Consider the following 23,628-nt stretch of genomic DNA (forward strand, 5'->3'; position numbering starts at 1 on the left):
TTCTCCTTCTCTTCCTGCAATCGTTTTTGCAGCTGTTCATTTTTAAAAGGTATCAGTAACTCAGCTGCCTTCCTGCTCTCTATTTCCTTCTCTAATTCCTGCTCTCTCCTATTCCTATTCTCCCTGTCTTGGTACGCGGCTTCTAAACAAGTGCCTAACATTTTACAGACGACTCCCTTATCTTTTCCATCCTTTGTAGGGCCCCTAATGGCTTTCAAGTACTCTTCAACGACTTCCCAATTGGACCAATTATCACCAGCCCATTCCTCTGAGAATTTGGGGCTCGGCTTCACTCCGTGCCTCCCTAAATAATCAGTGATAACTCCTGACATCCTGCCGACTAGGCCAGGTGTCGAGGGCCGAGCCCAGTGAATAACTTCACTTGTAAGAGAGTAGGGAAATGTTTATTAACATAAAACAGTGATTTAACAAAGTTAGCAGTGAATGCGACAGTGTTTTACGAGATTCGATGCCAGGGCACACTTGATTATTTACTGCATAGAGGCCGGGGTCAGACAAGCTCTCAGGGAGACCCTCCCGTTGAGTCCTGAGGTTCAGAAAGGACCCCCTGGCTTTCTAAACTCCTTCTCAGAGAGGAGTCTGGCTGCGGCTGGATCCAATCCTAGTCCCAGACTTGGTCAACGGTTTATCTCTAAAGGATTCTATATGCGCAATCAATCCTTAGATCCCTTAGCTAAGATTTCAAAGTTTAGCATGCTATTAGTCACTTACCGAGAATCTGTTGCGGCAAGGAATCTCTCAGCCTCGAGGAGAAGAACCTTAAGTGAGCGTCCCCACTCAAGAGGAGATCCTGTCGTGCAGCCGCTGCCGTGCAGGAGAGCTCAAAGGACTCTTGGGCTGTCCACTGTTTATGGAGTAAGAGAATTGACCTATAGCCATATTCTCATGGGAACAAGATACCCAGGTTCCCACTCCAGACAGGTTTTGGTTATGTTGCCAGCCATCTCCCACAGTTCAAGTGCGACTCATCACAACTCCCGCTGATGGCCATGGCTTGAGCAGGAGCCGGGGGGGAAAAAGGGAAGAGCACACCACCACATCTGCCCTTAATGCCTTCTGGCACTGGCAGGGTTTTGGCTCTGCACAGGCACGGCGAGAGGTGGGGAGGAGCTTTTCAGTGGCTCCTGCTGACTCTCGGCATGGCATTGCCAGGGGTGAGGCTGGTCTTCAGGTCACCAAACTTCAGAACCCGTTTTGGCACCGGTTCTGGGTGACTGCCCAGCAAGAGGGGCATTGTCCTTATCGGGAGGCTGCGTCCCTCCAGTGCTGGGGTTCAGGGTTAAAGCAACCAGGTCTGTTAGCAACCGGATCATTTTAAATCCTTGTTGGGATCCGGTGCCATGAAACCAATTAAACCTTGCAGTGGATATGGGAAGTTGGGATAAAGCAAAGATGGACCGTCCGGGCTGGGATCCTGCATGGCGTCCTTAATGAGAGGAACCCAAATGAACACCGGACAAGTTGATTTTTTCATTGCTGCTGTTGGATAAAGTTTAGGTGGGAGGACTTTTTAACCTTAAAACAGACGTCTTCAGGTCTGGGCTAAATTATGCCTCCGCAGGCTGTCATTATTTCATGACAGGAGCAGGTCAAAGCTCAGCACCGGAGGCGGTTTTGTGCAGCAGCCCTAAATTTTCGGGAGGGTAGAGGCTTGGTTTGACACATCTGACTGCCATCACCTTCGCTGTAGAGCCACAGGGCGACGCAACAGGGTGCCGGTGGCTCTATTGTACTGGACACAAACCTCTCCTTGGTTTTTTTTTTTTGCTTTGTTTTTGTTCTTTTCTTTCTTCTAGTGAGCTGCTGCTGGGAGCCGTAGCTACCAACTTCACCTTCCTGCCTAAACACACGGCAAATTCCTACAGATAGGGCTGAGGAGGCCCTATGCGGATCCATTCTGCGGATGTTGTGCAGAATCCCGGCCTTTTCTGGGAGCATGCAGCGGTGGGTACCGTCTCCTCCCGGTGTCACGCACCCAGGGAAGGTACAGCCCCCTCCGAGGGGGACCCAGAGCTGCTTGTTTCCCAATGAGGAGACTAAAAGACCCGAGAGCAGGATTTGAGGGAGGGCTGGGCAGGGGAGCGTGCCACCGAGGGATGCTGCGTGACCTTCCCTCGCACCCTCCAGGTCCTTGTTCCTGTCTCTGCGTCACTCCAGGCAGCGCAGCACAGGCGACAGTCACAGAGGCATTTGCCGTGTGGCACAAGGAGGCTGCGGGTGCAGCTTCGTCCCCACAAAGCTCGGCTGGACCAACTTGGTCCTTTCGCCCCCTGAAAAATACTGTTGAAAGCAAAAAGCACTTGCACACAGAGCCCCTGGTGGGATCCGGGGACATCCAGCCCCTCCGAGCCCCTTCCCTCCCCAGCAGAAGCTGGGAGAGCTGTTGGGGGGGCCATTGGGAGGGGGCGGAGCACAGGGAGCCCCAACATTCCATCCTGGAGACGCCAAAGAGTCCTTAGCAGCGGAGAGACTGAGGGGACCCACCATGGCGCTGCCACCTCGGTGGCTCCCACTGCGCGGCCCCTGTGCCCTCCCGGCACCCCAGAGCCTTCACGGTTTTGTGCTCCCAGAAACCTTCTACCCCCAAGGCAGGGAACGACCCCGACCCACAGCCCGGGGACGCTCTTGGGGCCAAGAGCGCAGGAGGTGACCATGGCTCCTGTCTCTCTTCCAGGCGCAGCCACCCTGTTCCCACTGCCCGGGCAGCAGCTGCTCTTCCCCACGGCCTGGGCACCCCCAGTGGGGGTGGCCCCACAGGCCCCACCACCAGGTATGGCACCCCTGTCCCCTCTGCCACCCCAACACCTTTTGGCACCCAAGAACCCTGGGCACCTTCAGCCTCCCCCTCCCCTCTCCACGGTCACCTTCACCATCCCACCTCCCCTGTTCCCCCCCCAGCAGTTCTGGCACGGGGGCTCAGCAAGCCCGGCTGAGTGTCCCTGCCCTCGCCTGCCCAGTGAATCCCAGTTCCTGAGAATTTCCACAATACTTGGGGCCACCTCTCGGGGACGAGAGCGCAGGAGGTGACCGCCGGCCATGGCTCCTGTCTCTCTTCCAGGTGCAGCCACCCTGTTCCCAACCCCCGGGCAGCAGCAGCCATTCCCTGCAGCCTGGGCATCCCCACTGGGGGCAGCCCCACAGGCCCCACCACCAGGTATGGCACCCTGTCCCCTCTGCCACCCTGACACCATCAGCACCCTGATGGCCATGGGGGGCGGCTCGGTGGGTGCCCCGGAGGGTGCCCCCGGCCCAGCACGGCTCCTACCTACCCACACAGGGCTGCACAGGGCCCCATGCGGATGCTGCTGCTTCAACCCAAGCTTCTTCCACATTGAGTGGACCACCACCAACGCGCCTGCGCCGGCCACCACCACCCTCGGCCATGGCACCGCTGCTCTGCCAGGCGCTGCCCTGTGGGGCCCCGGGGGCTGCGGGACCCTCCAGGCCTGGGCAGCCCCTGGCACCCCCCAGGGACAACCACCACTGCCCCCCGTGATGCAGCTCCCAGCCTACGGCCACCAGGGCACAGCGGTGCCCGCAGCCCCCACGCTGCTGCTCACCTCTATCCCCGGACGCCAGCACCTCAAGGGACAGCCTGCAGGCACCAACAGCTCCGGCACAGCCACCCTCGTGGGGCTACCCCCTGCCAGGTGCGTCCCCATGGGCACCTGCGTCCCCCCCAGACCCGCTACTGCCCCCGACAAAGAAGCTCCTGGCGGCCTGGGTGCCAACATTGACATGACCGAGGAGACGCTCCTCCAAGAGCCCCTCAGGCTCCTTGGTTCAACCTTGGACACGGTGGAGGTCGCCCAGGACCCTGACACCAGGATCACCATGCCTGGGGACCCCGGCGGCATCATCAGAGAGGGGAGAACGGTGGCCCCAGCACCCACCCAGCTGCCAACGTCCATCCCTGCCTTCGAGAACACCAAGGAATGGTCCTCAGAAACCAACAGCTCCAGCAGGGCCTCCCGTGCGCAGACACCCCTGGGCAGCGACATCTCCTGGAGTACCATCAGCTCCCCAAAGAGCAACATCTCTCCCAGGAGCGACATCTCCTCCGAGAGCGACATCACCCCAGAGCTCACCTTCTCCCCAAAGAACATCACCTACTCAGAGCAGGACATCTCACAGTACGACAGCATCTCGCTAATGACTGACACCTCCTCGAGCAGCAACAACTCCTGGGAGAGCGACGTCCCCCACAGCCAAGCCCTTCGTGACGCAGCCGGCCACCTTGAGAGCGATGTCCCCAGGAGCCCCTCTGCTGTCCCCCACAGCCAAGCCCTCAGGGACAGAGCCAGCCACCTTGCAGTGCCCCAGGAGGTTCCTGTCAAATACTTCAGCATGGAGACAACCCGGAAGGCCGTTGTTGTCCTAGAAGATATCTTCTCCAGGACGACGTCCCAGGAGCCGTGTGGGGACACGGGGATGGAGCTGCCACCGGCCCAGTCCACCATGGCGGAGAAGCGGGGGACGAAGCCGGGGACGAGCTCCCCGTTGCTGCCACCCAGGAAGCGCAGGGCTCTGGCAGACAGGCCGGGGGTGGTGGGGGGGAAGAGACGCCCCCCAGCGAGGAGACGCAGATGAAGGGGCGCGGGGGGGGGTGCATTTGGGGAGTGGGGAGAGGGTTGTATTTAGGGAGAGGACTGTATCTGGGGGGGTGCTGTGTTTGGGGGGTTGGGGAGAGGGACATGTTTGGGTGGGGGGGGGTTAGAGTAGCTTCGATAGGGCCTTTTCTCTCCTGTTTTTCCATTAAAAGTTGTAGCGGGCAGTGTGTTTGGGGAGGTGGGTGTGTTTAGGGGAGGCAGGTATATTTAAAGAAGGGGTAGTGTATTTTGAGAGATGGGGGGCTGAGTTTAGGGGACGGGGGGTTAGAGTAGCTTCGATAGGACCTTTTCTCTCGTGTTCTTCCATTAAAAGTTGTTTCTCCAGTCCTGCTCCGTGCCTGTCTGGGAGGGGAGGGAGCGCGGGGGACAGCGGGAATCGGCCCCCACCAGGTGCCACAGCCCCACACGGGACCCCGAAGGGCACCAAGCTGCCCCCAGGGCCGAGTGACCGCCAGTGGGGTGGCAGTGGCGGAGGGGGACTCCCCTGACCCCTTCCCAAGGGGCAGCCAGGACAGACGGGTCCCCGCCGGACCCACAGACACGGCCCCACGCAGAAAGCAGCACGGAGCCCCCGGGACAAGGACAGACCTTGGGGAGCGGGAGGGGACGGAAACACACGACCACAAGGGCTGCCAGGCCTTCGGCTGGACCCCGGCCAGCGTCCCCTCCCGCGGGGACAGGCCTCGGGGCAAAGCCCCCAAAGCCTCGGGACAATCACCCCCGTCCGCAGCTCCGCAGCCCGGCTTTGCCTCCCTGCGCTGCCCAATCACCCCAAATCACCCCCACAAGGGCCAGGGGGGAGCTGCCGGCCAGGCAGGGACCCTCCTCCCCTTCTCTGCCTGCGCCTTGGGCAGCCCCGACACCAGCCCGGGGGGAAATAAGGAAAGAAATAAACAAAGAAATCACGGCAGGGGCCAAAAGTGCCTGGAAACCCCAGCTCTTTATTGCCCGTTCCCCCTCCCAGCTCCACAGCCCGGGGCCAAGGCAGCCAAGGGCGCCTTCGGGCAGCGGCCGCCCCTCTGCGGGTCCGGCGCACAGAAGGTGCGGGGGGAGGTCCCCGGTTCCCGCCGGGGCAACCCCGGGGTCAGGGGGAGCCTCTGCGGGCCCCGGGCGGGCGCAGTCCCCTTGGCCTCGGCAGGGCCTGGCGCAGCTCCTGGCACCGCTGCTGCTCCGCGTCCGGCCTCCCAACCCCCCGCCCCGAGCACCCTCCTGCACCCAAAACTCCCGTCCCCTGCAGCAGCTGCACCGCCACCGCCCGCAGCTCTCGGGGGCCGCGGGGAGCTGCTCTGCGCCAGACGAGGAGGAAAAGGGAAGAGAAAGACCAGAACCCAAACTGCAGGGCTGACCACGAGTTAACTGCAGGGCTGCCCAGCACCGCACACAGTGCTCCAGGTGAAGCCGCGCCAGTGCTGAACACAGCGGGACAATCCCCTCCCTTGGCCGCCTGCTTCTACTGTCTTTGATGCCCCCCACGATGCGCTTGCCCTCTTGGTGCCAGGGGACACTGCTGGCTCCTCCTGAGCTGCTCACCACCCCCACACCCCTTTCTGCAGGGCTGCTCCCCAGACACCCCCTCCCCATTCCCACTGCTGCCGCCGTTACTCCCTCCCTCCCACCTGCAGAACGTGGCACTTGGACTGCTTCAATTTCACGCCCCTCAGGATTGCCCAACGCTCCAAGCCATCTAGAGCCTTCTGCAAGGCCTCCTGGCCCTCAACACACTCAACAGCACCTCCCACTTTGGGATCACCAGCAACCTTCCTAATGGGGCATTCACCTCCCAAAATCCAGGGGAGCAACTCTGCCCACCCTTTTTCTGACAATTTGAAACTCAACCATTTCATGATGTCTCCAGCCAAGACCTTCCCATCTCCCATGAGTCCTTCTCTGCTCACAACCACCATGTCTTGGAGGGCATCTTTCCTCGATGGCCCCCCGAGCGCTGCTGACAAGAAGTTCCCATCTCCCACAAACTGCAGGAACTGCCCAGCCCTGCTCCTCACAGCACCAGGGGCTTCCCACATGCTGTCTGGGAAGATGAAATCTGCCAGAAGGAGAAGGGCTCCTGACACAGAGGTGTCTCCTCATCCCCTAGAGATTCAGAGACTCACGGCCTCAGTGCCGGCATCCTGGCTGGGCGATGGGTTGCAGACCCCCACTGCACCATCGTGGCTGGACCATCAAACCTCTTTTTTAGGTACGGTGCCACCCCTCCACCCCTGCCCTGCCACCCCCCCGGCACAGCCCGGCACCTCCAGCACGGCCCCGCAGCCGTGGGAACGTCCCACCGAGCCCCACTCACCCCAAGGACACCCCACCTCTGGGAACACACCAAGGCTCCAGCCAAAGGCACTTGCACCCACAGCCCCCGGTAGCTGCCTGTAGGGGCTGCAGGCCCTCAGCCCCTCCGAGCCCCTTCCCTCCCCAGGAGGAGCTGGGGGGGGTGTTGGGGGGGCCGTTGGGGGGGAACGGAGCACAGGGAGCCCCAACATTCCATCCTGGAGACGCCAAAGAGTCCTTAGCAGCCGAGAGACTGAGGGGACCCACCATGGTGCTGCCACCTCCGTGGCTCCCACTGCGCAGCCCCCGCGCCCCCCCGGCGCCCCAGAGCCTTCAGGCTTTCATGCTCCCGCAAACCTTCTACCCCCAAGGCTAGTGCTAAAATGTCCCCTCAAGTGGGTACGTCACCGCCCTTCTGCGGCACGTTACAGCAGTCGGCTTCCTGCCGGCTTCCTGGGAGCGTTTCGTGGGGCACCCAACATCACCCGGGGAGCGACGGGTGCTTGGAGCAGTTCTGGCCCCTCTCCGCGTTCATCCTTTAGCCAGTCTTGCATCCCTCTAGATCTGTAACTGCTTTGAGTTTCCTCCAAGCCGAGCACTGAGAACAAACGGAGCGGTTCCAGTTTCTGGTTCTTTTCTCCAAGTGATACATTCTCTTGGAATAGTTGGAGCTCTCAAAGAAAAACCAGTGATTTCCTGGGTTTCCCACTGACATTTAGCCAAGGCAAGTGCTACAATTGCTACCTGGAATATCCTTCTGTTTAACCACTGCTGCTTCAGCTCTCCTAACGTGCTCCTCCATCCTTCTTGTTTTCCAGCTGGAAATCCAAGGCAAGCTCTACTTGGCTCCGCTGACCACGGTAGGTGGATAATTCTCTCCTTTTGTCCAAATTTGCCATTGCCACATCTGGAACAGAGCAAATCTCCTGACAAACCATCTCTCTGCTGTCTCTTTCAGGGCGGTAACCTCCCTTTCCGAAGGCTATGCGAGCGCTTTGGGGCAGACGTCACCCGTGGAGAGACGGCTGCGTGCACAAACCTGCTTCAGGGCCAGTCCTCCCAGTGGGCTCTCCTCAAACGGCATCACGCCGAAGGTAATTTTTGGGGTGCGGGTGGGTGCTGTCATCTTGAGAACCAAAGAAATGATAACTCGCTTCTGAGGAGAAAAGCTGCTGCTTGAATTCATGCAACCTGTCCCCCTCTGGTAGCTGGAGGGAGCGTTTCCAGACACGATGACCAAATGTGGCTCTGCACAGGCACGGCGAGAGGTGGGGAGGAGCTTTTCAGTGGCTCCTGCTGACTCTCGGCATGGCATTGCCAGGGGTGAGGCTGGTCTTCAGGTCACCAAACTTCAGAACCCGTTTTGGCACCGATTCTGGGTGACTGCCCAGCAAGAGGGGCGTTGTCCTTATCGGGAGGCTGCGTCCCTCCAGTGCTGGGGTTCAGGGTTAAAGCAACCAGGTCTGTTAGCAACCGGATCATTTTAAATCCTTGTTGGGATCCGGTGCCATGAAACCAATTAAACCTTGCAGTGGATATGGGAAGTTGGGATAAAGCAAAGATGGACCCTCCGGGCTGGGATCCTGCACGGCTTCATTAATGAGAGGAACCCAAATGAACACCGGACAAGTTGATATTTTCATGGCTGCTGTTGGATAAAGTTTAGCTGGGAGGACTTTTTAACCTTAAAACAGACGTTTTCAGGTCTGGGCTAAATTATGCTTCCGCAGGCTGTCATTATTTCATGACAGGAGCAGGTCAAAGCTCAGCACCGGAGGCGGTTTTGTGCAGCAGCCCTAAATTTTCGGGAGGGTAGAGGCTTGGTTTGACACATCTGACTGCCATCACCTTCGCTGTAGAGCCACAGGGCGACGCAACAGGGTACCGGTGGCTCTATTGTACTGGACACAAACCTCTCCTTGGTTTTTTTTTGCTTTGTTTTTGTTGGGGGATACGGCGGGTCCGTAGACCCCTTGACAGAAGAGACAGAGATTGCAGTGTACCCATAAGAAGGCCGCGAGTTGCGTCGTATAAGGACAATGTAACAAAAAGGAGAAAGAAGAAGATTGCTTGAGAGAACAAGGAGAGTTAGGCTGTGGGAAAGCCAGATTTTGAGCAATGTGAACAGAATTTCAATAACCAATCATATTGTAGCTACGAGCGCCTGTGCTATGTCACCTAACCAATTGAATGCGTAGAAAGAACGCGTGAACAGAGCGTGAACAAAAAATTAGATACAGAAGAAAGCCAAGTTTGTAATAAAGAGTGAGCTTAACTGAACTCTTCAAGGAGAGTCTTGTCGTTTGTCCGTTCCGACTGAAACAACAATTAGTGACCCCGACGTGATGCTGAGGAAGAAGACGACTGGAAGTAGTCGTGGGGCCGGAGCCCAGTGAAGCTGAAGACAGCGGGCAGAGCTGTTGACGGATCTGGATCATATTTAAGAAGACACCTGCAGTAGGTGAGCCACTGGGGACATGGGAGAGAAGTTAACTAAGGAAGCGCAGACTCTACTCTCCACATGGACGCTGCTGTTGAAGCGGCAGGGTGTAATCCTCCCTGAAGTGACTTTGCGAAAAATGCTACTGTGGGGAAAGGAACAGGGCGTAGAAATAACGTCGGTTACAGCATTTAGTGTAACGCAATGGACGAACCCAGGGCAGACATTATTTGAGAAAGCTACGCGTGGCTCAAAACCAGCCATTGAACTGTTAACTACGTGGCGACTTTTGTTAGACATGTTAAAGAACTTTAAGGAGCAGAAAGATTTAGTGGAAGGAAGTGAACAGCCGCCCACAGCCCCTGAGCCCTTGGCCTTAAAACCTCCCGTTGATGATATGAAGGGGCGGGGGATTGCTGTTAAAGAAAATAAGGGACTGCTCCCGATGAACACAAAAGAGAAACAATATAAGTACGTGTTGCCTCGTGACCAAAGAGCAGCTGTAAAAGAGACTCAAAGAGGGCTGGGTGTTATCCACCCTGAAGGACTGGTGCGTCCCTCCGCACCCCCGGCTCCAGCCTTGGGGGAAACAGAGGCATGGCCTTCTCCTCCTATTTCTACTAACCCCATCTCGAGTCTGGGTTTTCCATCCCTGCCACCTGAGTCAGACGATGAGGAGGGCAGTCCTATAACGGGTGAGGAAGGGACTGAAGTGGTGGACTCTGGGGAGCCACCCCCATCGTACACAAGGTGCCCCTGGACGCTTGGGGGCCAATTGGCCAAGGTTTAAGTGCCTTCCTAATAGGAAGATCTAGTAGCACCTTACAAGGCCTCATGGTACATGTTGGAGCGATTGATGCTGATTACACAGGACAAATATGTGCCATGGTATCGACAGCTACACCACCTGTGACTATTGAGAAAGGAACTTGACTTGCTCAGTTAGTCCCATTTCAAAGTTGTGTTCCACAAAGGGACAACGTTACACGTGGTAATGGCGGTTTTGGTGCTACGGGAAAGCCACAAGTCTATTGGGTGCAGACGGTATCTGGTCAACGCCCACAAATGCACTGTGTTCTTGAACTTAGTGATGCCACTCCCAAGAAGGTCCGAGTGGCTGGATTATGAGACACTGGAGCAGATGTGACGCTCGTTTCTTTAAGGGAGTGGCCTGCTGCTTGGCCATTAACCTCCAGTGCCTTGGGAGTGGCAGGACTCGGAGGGGTTGCCAATAGTTCTATGTCCACTAACCCGATGGTGACTGTAAACTCAGAAGGGCAAAGGGCTACAGTGCGGCCATATGTGACCTCAGCTCCTTTAAACCTCTGGGGAAGGGACTGCTTGGGCCAATGGGGAGTTCGCATAACGACGGATTTTTAGTCGGGGCCACTGTCTTGCAGGGTGTTTCTCGGCCCACTTTAGCTCTAAAATGGCTAACAGAAAAACCAGTGTGGGTTGATCAGCGGCCCCTTAGCCAAGGGAAATGAACGGCCCTGCAGTCTCTGGTAACAGAACAACTTGTTGCAGGACACATAGAGGCCTCACACAGCCCTTGGAATACCCCGGTATTTGTTATCAAAAAGAAATCGGGGAAATGGAGATTGTTGCATGATTTGAGAAAGATTAATGATGTCATGGCAACAATGGGAGCACTACAACCGAGATTACCTTCGCCTACTATGATACCTATGGGGTGGGAAATTGTTGTAATGGATTTAACAGATTGGTTTTTTACCATCCCTCTGGCAGAACAAGACAAAGAAAAATTTGCATTTACTGTTCCGTCTGAATAACATGGAGCCTACCAAAAGATACCAGTGGAAAGTGTTGCCACAAGGTATGAAAAACCCACCTACAATTTGTCAATGGTTTGTAGCAAAAGCGTTGAGTCCAATCTGTGCCCTGTTCCCATCTGATTACTGTCACCATTACATGGATGATATTCTGCTAGCGGCTGCAACACCGCAACAGTTAGAAAAAATGGAACAGAAAACAGGGGAATCATTGTGTGAATATGGCTTAATAATCGCCCCAGAAAAGGTACAAAGGCAACGACCGTGGTTATACCTGGGAATGAAAGTATGAGCTCAGACAGTCATGCCACAACCTATCCAACTACAAATAGAAGTAAAAACATTGAATGATGTACAAAAATGAGCAGGAATGATTAATTGCATTCGGCCCTATGTTGGTATTCCATCTTCCAAATTACAACCTCTCTTTGCGCTATTAAAAGGTGACACTAATATTTTAGCCCCACAAATGTTAACTGAGGAAGCAAAAAAAGTGGTAGCTGAAATAGAACAAGCTCTTAGTAGTAAACACGTATGGAGACTTGACTTAGCGGTTTCGGTGCAGGCCTTTGTGTTAGTAGATCAATTAGTGCCATTTGCTGGGATTGCTCAATGGTGTGAACAATGGGATGATCCCTTACATGTTTTAAAATAGATTTTTTTGCCCAACAAGACGAAGAAAACAGCCCCTGGTCTATTTGAGCTAATAGCACAAGTTATTATAAAAATTAGAACTCGATGTTCAGAACTGATGGGAAGAGACCCCGAACAGCTTGTAGTCCCTGTCCAGAGGGATTATTTTGAACGGTGCGTAGCTAACAGCACTGCCCTACGAGCAGCCGTGACCAATTATACAGGGCAGGTGAGCTCCCATTTACCTTCACACCCACTGATCAAACTGGGCACCCAAATGGCCTTTGCACAGAAAAATCTCACTCGCAGAAACCCAGTGGAGGGCCCCACGGTGTTCACAGATGGATCAGGAAAAACTGGAAAAGCTGCCATTGTCTGGAGACAAGGAACACAATGGCAACATAAGATCGAACATCAAGAAGGTTCGCCCCAAGTCGTAGAATTACGGGCGATGACCACGGTGTTTCAGAACCTCCCCAGCCCTGTCAACATTGTGACAGATTCGGCTGATGTGGCTGGACTGGTACTAACGTTTAGATAAGGCTGTTTTAGGAGATGTAACCAATGAATTGCTGTTTGGCGTATTGAAACTGTTACGGATAACAATACAAAAGTGACAGCAAGAATATTACGTGATGCATATTAAAAGTCATACCCAGTTGCCAGGATTTATTGTAGAAGGCAATGCACAAGCTGATGCTTTAGTGTCTGCAGTGGCCCTGGGACCTGTGCCCAATGTTGAACAGCCAGCGATAGCATCGCCTAGTTTTTATCATCAGGGATATCGTGCTTTAAAACGTCAGTTTAATCTTAGTAACGCTGAGGCTCGCAATATTATTGCAGCCTGCCCCGATTGTCAAGATCAACATGTACCTATATTTTATGGCACCAATCCACGAGGATTACGTGCTTTACAGCTTTGGCAAACTGATGTCACACATATTACTGAATTCGGCCGTTTGAGGGATATCCATGTATCAATTGATACCTTTTCTTCTGCCCTCGTTGCCACTGCTCACGCTGGAGAATCAGCTCGGGACGCCCTACGCCGTTGGCAGCGTGCATTTTCTGTTTTAGGTGTCCCACCACAGATCAAAACTGATAATGGTCCTGCTTATGTATCGCAAAAAGGAGCTTGTTTTTTACAACTCTGGGGCGTGACACATGTCACAGGCATCCCCCACTCACCCACGGGTCAGAGTATTGTTGAGCGTGCGCACGGTACCCTGAAACGCCTTTTACACAAACAAAAAGGGGGAATGCTAGGGGAAACCCCTGAAGCACGATTAGCTAAAGCTGTATATGTCTTGAATTTTTTGCAGCTTGCTGACGATACTCCTGCTGCGATGCCACCCCTCCTTCGGCACTTTGGTTCTCTGGTGACCCGGGAACGGGTGGGTCCTGGAGCAAAAGTGCTGATGCGGGACCTCAGGACGGGACAGTGGTTGGGCCCGCATGACTTAATCACGTGGGGAAGGGGTTATGCTTGTGTTTCCACAGATCACGGACCACGGTGGGTGCCCGCAAGATACGTCCACCTGTATTTGAAGATAACCAGGACGGGGGAACAAAGCGAACCGGCAGGATGACTCCGGCTATCTTGCTCACCATCTGCCTTAACATATTTACTGCACTCTCCTCAAGGGTTTGGATTCCACCTCAACCAAAGAATAATGTATGGGTCACCCTGGCTAACTTAACGGGCCAGGACACGCTTTGTTTGTCAGCCTCATCACCGGAGAATCCCTTCTCAACCTGTCTGGTGGGACAGCCCTTAGACGCCTGGCCTGCGCCGGAGTTTCCGAAGCACTTGACAAAAGGGGGTGAGGTAGTTGATAACTGGGATGTTGGGTACCCTGTCTGCAACACAGTAACCTGCACAGGACCTGTAACACAGTCACCAGATCTGTAACCAGATACCTGTAACACAGGATCTGCAACTCCACATCAACCAATGTCTCTGCATCTACTCCTCACCCTCTTCGCTTGCCAGCAGGAATCTCTCTCATCTGCGGAGACAGAGCATGGCCTGGTCCCCCCCCTCTCATATTAAAGGGGGTCCCTGTAGTTTAGGAAGATTAACCCTACTAACACCAAATATATCTATGATTGAGCAGCACTATAGGCGCCCAAAAGGAAGTGCTCACGCATTCAGAAACAGCTGCGATGACAATGTACAATTTTGGAACCCTGGAGAAATAATCGCGGCATCCTTTTTAGCCCCCAGGGCGGCGTCAGCTAAAGCGCTCGCTGCGCTTAACAAGCTTGGACGTTGGCTGGCTGAGCAATCTAATGCTACTTCTCTAGTTTTGAGTACTTTACTGTTAGATGTAGACTCAGTTAGACATGCCACACTGCAGAATCGAGCTGCAATAGAGTTTTTGTTGCTGGCTCAAAGTCATGGCTGCCAAGATTTTGATGGGATGTGCTGCATGAATTTATCAGACCACTCTCGATCTATTCATGCACGCGTACAAGAGTTGATGGAACAAACGAAAAAGTTAAAAGAAGAGGATGGGTTCTTCTCTCTTGATCACCTTTTGCAAAACCGGGGACTCTCAGGATGGCTGGTTTCAATAGTCAAAGCAGGATTAATAATATTGTTGATAGTTGTAGTTGTGCTAATGATGGTGCCATGTCTCATCTCCCTACTGCAAAGGGCCCTGCAGCAGGTGATGGGGGCGGCATTTGTAGCACAAATACAAAAAGGGGGAGTTGTTGGGGGATACGGCGGGTCTGTAGACCCCTTGACAGAAGAGACAGAGATTGCAGTGTACCCATAAGAAGGCCGCGAGTTGCGTCGTATAAGGACAATGTAACAAAAAGGAGAAAGAAGAAGATTGCTTGAGAGAACAAGGAGAGTTAGGCTGTGAGAAAGCCAGATTTTGAGCAATGTGAATAGGATTTCAATAACCAATCATATTGTAGCTACGAGCGCCTGTGCTATGTAACCTAACCAATTGAATGCGTAGAAAGAACGCGTGAACGGAGCGTGGACAAAAGATTAGATATATAAGAAAGCCAAGTTTGTAATAAAGAGTGTGCTTAACTTAACTCTTCAAGGAGAGTCTTGTCGTTTCTCCGTCCCGACTGAAATGACGTTTTTGTTCTTTTCTTTCTTCTAGTGAGCTGCTGCTGGGAGCCGTAGCTACCAACTTCACCTTCCTGCCTAAACACACGGCAAATTCCTACAGATAGGGCTGAGGAGGCCCTTTCCCATGGCATCGGGTCAAGAGGAGGCGTTAGGACGATGCGTGTCGAGGAACGGGGTTGTTCAGCTGCGCTCTGAAATGAAAGTTTTATGTTTTTTAGAAGTTGCCTTCACGCCCCCAGCATCGGTCCCTGCCACAAGTTACACAGCAGATGGTCTCACACGATCTTGCAGCCAGAGGTGCCTCGCTAACAGAGAGCAATCTGTTTAATGAACAGGATACAGGCCAGGAGGGATCTCTGGCCTCCAGCTCACGGCAGTTGTCCCGGCTCCCCCACGCCACATGCTGTTCACGTAGCGGGAGCGAGAGGCCTCTGTTCCTACCGGGGTGTCCTTGGTAGTGCCAAATCCTCCCCAGTGCCAGGAGGGGATGAACTAACCCAGTCCCTGGGGTCCTGCAGAGCACAGAGAGACCCAGCATCTCGTCATCGGATGTTGTGCAGAATCCCGGCCTTTTCTGGGAGCATGCAGCGGTGGGTACCGTCTCCTCCCGGTGTCACGCACCCAGGGGAAGTGCAGCCCCCTCCGAGGGGGACCCAGAGCTGCTTGTTTCCCAATGAGGAGACTAAAAGACCCGAGAGCAGGATTTGAGGGAGGGCTGGGCAGGGGAGCGTGCCACCGAGGGATGCTGCGTGACCTTCCCTCGCACCCTCCAGGTCCTTGTTCCTGTCTCTGCGTCACTCCAGGCAGCGCAGCACAGGCGACAGTCACAGAGGCATTTGCCGTGTGGCACAAGGAGGCTGCGGGTGCAGCTTCGTCCCCACAAAGCTCGGCTGGACCAACTTGGTCCTTTCGCCCCCTGAAAAATACTGTTGAAAGCAAAAAGCATTTGCACACAGAGCCCTTGGTAGGGGCCGGGGATACCCAGCCCCTCCGAGCCGCTTCCCTCCCCAGCAGGAGCTGGGGGGGCTGTTGGGGGGGCCGTTGGGAGGGGGCGGAGCACAGGGAGCCCCAACATTCCATCCTGGAGACGCCAAAGAGTCCTTAGCAGCGGAGAGACTGAGGGGACCCACCATGGCGCTGCCACCTCCGTGGCTCCCACTGCGCGGCCCCCGTGCTCCCCCAGCGCCCCAGAGCCTTCAGGATTTTGTACTCCCACAAACCTTCTACCCCCAAGGCAGGGAACGACCCTGACCCGCAGCCCGGGGACGCTCTCGGGGCCAAGAGCGCAGGAGGTGACCATGGCTCCTGTCTCTCTTCCAGGCGCAGCCACCCTGTTCCCACCACCCGGGCAGCAGCTGCTCTTCCCCACGGCCTGGGCACCCCCAGTGGGGGCGGCCCCACAGGCCCCACCTCCAGGTATGGCACCCCTGTCCCCTCTGCCACCCCAACACCTTTTCGCACCCATGAAACCTGGGCACCTTCAGCCTCCCCCTCCCCTCTCCATGGTCACCTTCACCATCCCACCTCCCCTGTTCCCCCCCCGGCAGTTCTGGCACGGGGGCTCAGCAAGCCCGGCTGAGTGTCCCTGCCCTCGCCTGCCCAGTGAATCCCAGTTCCTGAGAATTTCCATAATACTTGGGGCCACCTCTCGGGGACAAGAGCGCAGGAGGTGACCGCCGGCCATGGCTCCTGTCTCTCTTCCAGGCGCAGCCACCCTGTTCCCAACCCCCGGGCAGCAGCAGCCATTCCCTGCAGCCTGGGCACCCCCACTGGGGGCGGCCCCACAGGCCCCACCACCAGGTATGGCACCCCTGTCCCCTCTGCCACCCCGACACCATCAGCACCCTGATGGCCATGGGGGGCGGCTCGGCGGGTGCCCCGGAGGGTGCCCCCGGCCCAGCACGGCTCCCTCCCACCCACACAGGGCTGCACAGGGCCCCATGCGGCTGCTGCTGCTTTTACCCGCGCTTCTTCCACGTCGAGTGGACCCCCACCAACGGGCCTGCGCCACCCACTACCATCCTTGGACACGGCACCGCTGCTCTGCCAGGCGCTGCCCTGTGGGGCCCCGGGGGCTGCGGGACCCTCCCGGCCTGGGCAGCCCCTGGCACCCCCCAGGGACAACACCCACTGCCCCAACTGACGCAGCTCCCAGCCTACGGCCACCAGGGCACAGCGGTGCCCGCAGTCCCCCCGCTGCTGCTCACCTCCATCCCCGGACGCCAGCACCTCAAGGCCACCTACTTGGGGGCACCCCCTGCCAGCCGCGTCCCCACGGGCACCTACTTCCCCCCCAGCCCTGCTGCTGCCCCCCACAAAGAAGCTCCTGGTGACCTGGGTTCCAACACTGAAGTCATCGAGGACATGCTCCTCCAAGAGCCCCTCTGGCTCTTTTTTTCCTCCTTGGACACGGTCGAGGTCTCCCAGGACCCCGACACCACCATCACCACACCTGGGGACCCCGGTGGCATCATCAGAGAGGGGAGGGCGGTGGCCCCAGCACCCACCCAGCTGCCAACGTCCATCCCTGCCTTCGAGAACACCAAGGAATGGTCCTCAGAGACCAACAGCTCCAGCAGGGCCTCCCGTGTGCAGACACCCCTGGGCAGCGACATCTCCTTGAGCACCATCAGCTCCCCAAAGAGCAACATCTCTCCCTGGAGTGACATCTCCCCAGAGCTCACCTTCTCCCCAAAGAACATCACCTACTCAGAGCAGGACATCTCAGAGTACGACAGCATCTCGCTAATGACTGACACCTCCTCGAGCAGCAACAACTCCTGGGAGAGCGACGTCCCCCACAGCCAAGCCCTTGGGGACGCAGCCGGCCACCTTGAGAGCAATGTCCCCAGGAGCCCCTCTGCTGTCCCCAACAGCCAAGCCCTCGGGGACACAGCTGGCCACCTTGCAGTGCCCCAGGAGGTGCCTGTCAAGTACTTCGGCGTGGAGGTGACCCGGAAGGCCGTCGTCGTCCTGGAAGATATCTTCTCCAGGACGAAGTCCCAGGAGTCGTGCGGGGACACGGGGATGGAGCTGCCGCCAGCCCAGCCTGCCATGGCGGAGAAGCGGGGGACGAAGCAGGGGACAAAGCAGGGGACGACCTCCCCGTTGCTGCCACCCAGGAAGCGCAGGGCTCTGGCAGACAGGCCGGGGGTGGCAGGGGGGAAGAGACGCCCCCCAGCGAGGAGACGCAGATGAAGGGGCGCGGGGGGGGGTGCATTTGGGGAGTGGGGGGAGGGTCGTATTTAGGGGAGGGGGGTGGGGGGCAGATTTAAGGGAGAGGACTGTATCTAGGAAGGGGTAGTGTGTTTGGGGGGGGTGCGGAGAGGGACATGTTTAGGGGAGGGGGGGTTAGAGTAGCTTCGATAGGGCCTTTTCTCTCCTGTTTTTCCATTAAAAGTTGTAGCGGGCAGTGTGTTTGGGGAGGTGGGTGTGTTTAGGGGAGGCAGGTATATTTAAAGGGGGTGTAGTGTATTTTGAGAGATGGGGGGCTGAGTTTAGGGGAGAGGGATGCATTTGAGGGGAGGTTAGAGTAGCTTCGATAGGACCTTTTCTCTCGTGTTCTTCCATTAAAAGTTGTTTCTCCAGTCCTGCTCCGTGCCTGTCTGGGAGGGGAGGGAGCGCGGGGGACAGCGGGAATCGGCCCCCACCAGGTGCCACAGCCCCACAAGGGACCCCGAAGGGCACCGAGCCCCCCCCCAGGGCCGAGTCACCACCAGTGGGGTGGCAGTGGCGGAGGGGGACTCCCCTGACCCCTTCCCCAGGGGCAGCCAGGACAGACGGGTCCCCGCCGGACCCACGGACACGGCCCCACGCAGAAAGCAGCACGGAGCCCCCGGGTCCGGTGCACAGAAGGTGCGTGGGGGAGGTCCCCGGTCCCCGTCGGGGCACCCCCAACATCGGGGGCTGAGCCCCTGCCCCAGGGCAGCCCCAGGGACGCCGCTGGGGCAGGGGGAGCTGCTGCGGGCCCCGGGCGGGCGCAGTCCCCTTGGCCTCGGCAGGGCCCAGCACAGCTCCCGGCACCGTTGCTGCTCCGCGTCCGGCCTCCCAACCCCCCGCCCCGAGCACCCTCCTGCACCCAAAACTCCCGTCCCCTGCAGCAGCTGCACCGCCACCGCCCGCAGCTCTCGGGGGCCGCAGGGAGCTGCTCTGCGCCAGAGAAGGCGGAAAAGGGAAGAGAAAGACCAGAACCCAAACTGCAGGGCTGACCACGAGTTAAAGCGTGTTCTTAAGGGCATTCTCCAAGGGCCTCTTGGGCACAGAGAGACTTGGGGCATCAACCACCTCTCGAGGACGCCTGTTCCAGGGTTTGACCGCCCTCTTGGTGAAAAAACGCTTCCTAATGCCCAGGCTGAACCTCCCCTGGCGCGGCTTTGAGCCACTTCCACGCATCCTGTCCCTGGATGCCCCGGAGAAGAGCTCAGCACCTCCCTCTCCACGTCCCCTCCTCAGGAAGCTGCACAGAGCCACGAGCTCGCCCCTCAGCCTCCTGCTCTCCAGACGAGACCAACCCCCAGCGCTCAGACGCTCCTCAGAGGACATGCCTTCCAGCCCTGTCACCACCGTGCTTGCCCTCCTCTGCACCATCCGAGGACCTTCCCACCCTTCTCCAATGGTGGGGCCCAGCACCGCACACAGTGCTCCAGGTGAAGCCGCGCCAGCGCTGAACACAGCGGGACAATCCCCTCCCTTGGCCGCCTGCTTCTACTGTCTTTGATGCCCCCCACGATGCGTTTGCCCTCTTGGTGCCAGGGGACACTGCTGGCTCCTCCTGAGCTGCTCACCACCCCCACACCCCTTTCTGCAGGGCTGCTCCCCAGACGCCCCCTCCCCATTCCCACTGGTGCCGCCGTTACTCCCTCCCTCCCACCTGCAGAACGCGGCACTTGGACTGCTTCAATTTCACGCCCCTCAGGATTGCCCAACGCTCCAAGCCATCTAGAGCCTTCTGCAAGGCCTCCTGGCCCTCAACACACTCAACAGCACCTCCCACTTTGGGATCACCAGCAACCTTCCTAATGGGGCATTCACCTCCCAAAATCCAGGGGAGCAACTCTGCCCACCCTTTTTCTGACAATTTGAAACTCAACCATTTCATGATGTCTGCAGCCGAGACCTTCCCGTCTCCCACGAGTCCTTCTCTGCTCACAACCACCAGGTCTCGCAGGGCATCTTTCCTCGATGGCCCCCCGAGCGCTGCCGACAAGAAGTTCCCATCTCCCACAAACTGCAGGAACTGCCCAGCCCTGCTCCTCACAGCACCAGGGGCTTCCCACATGCTGTCTGGGGAGATGAAATCTGCCAGAAGGAGAAGGGCTCCTGACACAGAGGTGTCTCCTCATCCCCTACAGATTCAGAGCAACATCTTCTCTGCGTTCAACACCTCCCCAAAGAGCAACATCTCCTTTGAGAGTGACATCTCAGGGCACGACATCTCTCCAAAGAGTGACACCTCCTTGGGGCGCGACATCTCTGCAGAGCGCAACATCTCCTCCAAGAGCGACGCCTCCCCAGAGCACAATCTCTCCCCAGAAAGCGACATCTCCTCAGAAGACAACAGCTCAGACCGCAACATCATCTCCCTAAAGAGTGACACCTTCTGGAGCAGCGACAACCCCTGCGAGAGTGACATCTCCTGGGAGAAAGATGTCCCCAGCAGCACCTCTGCTGTCCCCCACAGCCAAGCCCTCGGGGACAAGGACAGACACCTTGCAGTGCCCCAGAAGGTGCCTTTCGAGTACGCGCTTGTTCCGTGGCCTTCCCTTGTGACGAATAGCAGATATGGGGATGAGATGGTACTACGGAACTGATAAGCGGCCTACACGCTACCCAAGCCAACATTTCCTCAAATGTTGATGAAATGCTGTCCTTTGTGCGAACTTTGCTCACCACAATGTACCAGAACACACCTCCATCCCGGAGGCTATCCGCCCCCGAGGGGTGAACACTCCTCCTTGAATACATTAATCATAATAAAAGTACGTATGACTAAAGTCACTCAAACTCCACTTTGAAGATAAAAAAATAGTATAAAAATAGCCCAAGAGAGAGGGGATGCCAGGGAAGACACCATCGCGAAGAATTCCACCGCTGATTTCCGGGATCAGTCGACGGGCTGAGCCTTTCTTCCCCCCCATAGGGACGCCTTTGAGTAAGACTTCAATTACACCGAGCGCTTTCTCGGGGACTTAGAAATTTCTCTAGAGAATCTCTACCCTACATTTATAGCCAGGCTGTATCATTTATAATTTTGTCGCGCGTTTTGTATACTTAACAATATCTTTGTTTGCACGTGCTTTGCAGACAGTGTATTTATCACCGGCAATCCTAAAGAACCTGTATATCTGTTGTTTAAATAAACTGCACTGTTTCAGTAGCTGGTCGTTTCGGCGTCTCACTGAACGCGACCAAAACTTGAGAGAAGCCGTGCTAGTTCAGGAGCACGACTAGACTGAAGGTGCAGCCCACTATTAGTGTATCCAAATCGTAACAGTTTAATACATATTAAACGCGATTGGACTGATAGTGCTGAATTGGGCATCACTCAGAATTTAAACCCAGCCGCACCTGGCCTCCCACCTCGGTGAGGAGTGTTAGAACGCAAGGGGGTTTATCTTCTGCCAAAACCACTTGGCCCCGTTTCACGTAACAACCTCCCATATCCACTGCAAGGTTTAATTGGTTTCATGGCACCGGATCCCAACAAGGATTTAAAATGATCCGGTTGCTAACAGACCTGGTTGCTTTAACCCTGAACCCCAGCACTGGAGGGACGCAGCCTCCCGATAAGGACAATGCCCCTCTTGCTGGGCAGTCACCCAGAATCGGTGCCAAAACGGGTTCTGAAGTTTGGTGACCTGAAGACCAGCCTCACCCCTGGCAATGCCATGCCGAGAGTCAGCAGGAGCCACTGAAAAGCTCCTCCCCACCTCTCGCCGTGCCTGTGCAGAGCCACATTTGGTCATCGTGTCTGGAAACGCTCCCTCCAGCTACCAGAGGGGGACAGGTTGCATGAATTCAAGCAGCAGCTTTTCTCCTCAGAAGCGAGTTATCATTTCTTTGGTTCTCAAGATGATAGCACCCACCTGCACCCCAAAAATTACCTTCGGCGTGATGCCGTTTGAGGAGAGCCCACTGGGAGGACTGGCCCTGAAGCAGGTTTGTGCACGCAGCCGTCTCTCCACGGGTGACGTCTGCCCCAAAGCGCTCACATAGCCTTCGGAAAGGGAGGTTACCGCCCTGAAAGAGACAGCAGAGAGATGGTTTGTCAGGAGATTTGCTCTGTTCCAGATGTGGCAATGGCAAATTTGGACAAAAGGAGAGAATTATCCACCTACCGTGGTCAGCGGAGCCAAGTAGAGCTTGCCTTGGATTTCCAGCTAGAAAACAAGAAGGATGGAGGAGCACGTTAGGAGAGCTGAAGCAGCAGTGGTTAAACAGAAGGATATTCCAGGTAGCAATTGTAGCACTTGCCTTGGCTAAATGTCAGTGGGAAACCCAGGAAATCACTGGTTTTTCTTTGAGAGCCCCAACTATTCCAAGAGAATGTATCACTTGGAGAAAAGAACCAGAAACTGGAACCGCTCCGTTTGTTTTCAGTGCTCGGCTTGGAGGAAACTCAAAGCAGTTACAGATCTAGAGGGATGCAAGACTGGCTAAAGGATGAACACGGAGAGGGGCCAGAACTGCTCCAAGCACCCGTCGCTCCCCGGGTGATGTTGGGTGCCCCACGAAACGCTCCCAGGAAGCCGGCAGGAAGCCGACTGCTGTAACGTGCTGCAGAAGGGCGGTGACGTACCCACTTGAGGGGACATTTTAGCACTAGCGCTTCAGGGAAGCTGACGCTTTACTTGTCCCGCTCAGCTCATCCTGCTTCACCCTCTCCCAGGCAGCCAACGGAGCTGGTTTTGCCGGCGCAGCCCCCTGCTACGCGCTCCCTGCTGGGAGCCTGCCCTGGTGCGGCTCTCTCTTCAGTGTGCTTCCCTAGACTTCCAAATCAATACAGCCCTGGAGGGATCACCGGGGTCCCAAATCCCCCACCCCAGAGCAGCGCAGAGCAGGGCCCCCGCACCCTACCTGCGTTACCCACGGGCACAGCCTGCTCTGCTCGTAGCGCTTGGGCTTCATACACGGCCTGCTCTTCTTCTGCCCCCGGGCCCGCTTCCGCTCCACGGGCTCCTTCTCCGCTGCTCCACCATCCTCTCGGCTTTCCCTGTCCTGACCGAGGTCCTCTGACTTCACCCGTTTGGCGGGGGGCTCGCTCTGGCAGCTGCCGACCTCCTCCTCCTCCTCGACCTCCTCTTCCTCCTCCTCCTCCTCCTCGTCCCCGCCGCTGGGCTCGGCCCGGGCCTGCAGGTAGGCATGGAACTGCTCCTTGGAGGCGAGGAACTTACAGAAACATCACACCCCTGTCACCCCAGCCATGGGGGGAGCGGTGTGACAGGGAGAGGGGGGACAGGGGGCTGCTGGGGGGACAGCGGGGCCGAGCATGTACTGGGGGGGCAGTGCAGAGGCTTGGCATGTACCGGGAGGGGGTTATGGGGGGGCCGTACACGTAGTGGGGGGGTTATGGAGGGCCCTGGCCCCTACCAGGGGGGTTATGGAAGGGCCATACCTGTACCCGGGGGGTTATGGGGAGGTCTGCGCATGTACTGTGGGGGTTGGGGAGGGGCCTGGCACGTACCGAGGGGGGTTAGGAGGGGGCCCGGGCACGTACCGGGGGGCCGGCGGGGCAGGGCCGGGGCCGGGGCCGGGGCC

The 23,628-nt window shown here is 56.8% G+C and overlaps 2 protein-coding genes across 2 annotated transcripts; one reads left to right on the forward strand and one right to left on the reverse strand.

Moving 5' to 3' along the window:
• Nucleotides 1-737: 737 nt before the first annotated feature.
• LOC134526056 (tRNA-dihydrouridine(47) synthase [NAD(P)(+)]-like) lies at nucleotides 738-23,170 on the reverse strand. The gene is made up of 4 exons (XM_063357517.1): nucleotides 22,948-23,170; nucleotides 22,209-22,250; nucleotides 21,975-22,110; nucleotides 738-865 (listed from the first exon to the last, which is right to left on the reverse strand). Exons 1-4 carry the CDS (start codon nucleotides 22,996-22,998, stop codon nucleotides 843-845), a joined length of 252 nt encoding a protein of 83 aa, XP_063213587.1. The 5' UTR covers nucleotides 22,999-23,170; the 3' UTR covers nucleotides 738-842.
• On the forward strand, nucleotides 2,429-10,498 carry LOC134525904 (uncharacterized). Its single transcript, XM_063357217.1, has 2 exons — nucleotides 2,429-4,520; nucleotides 10,459-10,498. The coding sequence occupies exons 1-2, from the start codon at nucleotides 3,058-3,060 to the stop codon at nucleotides 10,496-10,498; spliced, it is 1,503 nt and encodes a 500-aa protein (XP_063213287.1). The 5' UTR covers nucleotides 2,429-3,057.
• Nucleotides 23,171-23,628: the final 458 nt, after the last annotated feature.

The sequence above is a fragment of the Chroicocephalus ridibundus genome, chromosome 21, assembly GCF_963924245.1.
Source record: "Chroicocephalus ridibundus chromosome 21, bChrRid1.1, whole genome shotgun sequence".
Classification (NCBI taxonomy): domain Eukaryota; kingdom Metazoa; phylum Chordata; class Aves; order Charadriiformes; family Laridae; genus Chroicocephalus; species Chroicocephalus ridibundus.

What these genes read in the sequence shown, in the direction of transcription:
- LOC134525904 (XM_063357217.1), top strand. Translation starts at nt 3,058, where the DNA reads ATGGCTCCTGTCTCTCTTCCAGGTGCAGCCACCCTGTTCCCAACCCCC. An exon ending in AAGCCGGGGACGAGCTCCCC is followed by an intron (nt 4,521 to 10,458) that starts GTTGCTGCCACC and finishes ACTCCCAAGAAG; the next exon opens with GTCCGAGTGGCTGGATTATG.
- LOC134526056 (XM_063357517.1), bottom strand. Translation starts at nt 22,998, where the DNA reads ATGAAGCCCAAGCGCTACGAGCAGAGCAGGCTGTGCCCGTGGGTAACG. An exon ending in ACTTGGCTCCGCTGACCACG is followed by an intron (nt 22,111 to 22,208) that starts GTAGGTGGATAA and finishes TGTCTCTTTCAG; the next exon opens with GGCGGTAACCTCCCTTTCCG. An exon ending in CAAACGGCATCACGCCGAAG is followed by an intron (nt 866 to 21,974) that starts GTAATTTTTGGG and finishes CTCCATAAACAG; the next exon opens with TGGACAGCCCAAGAGTCCTT.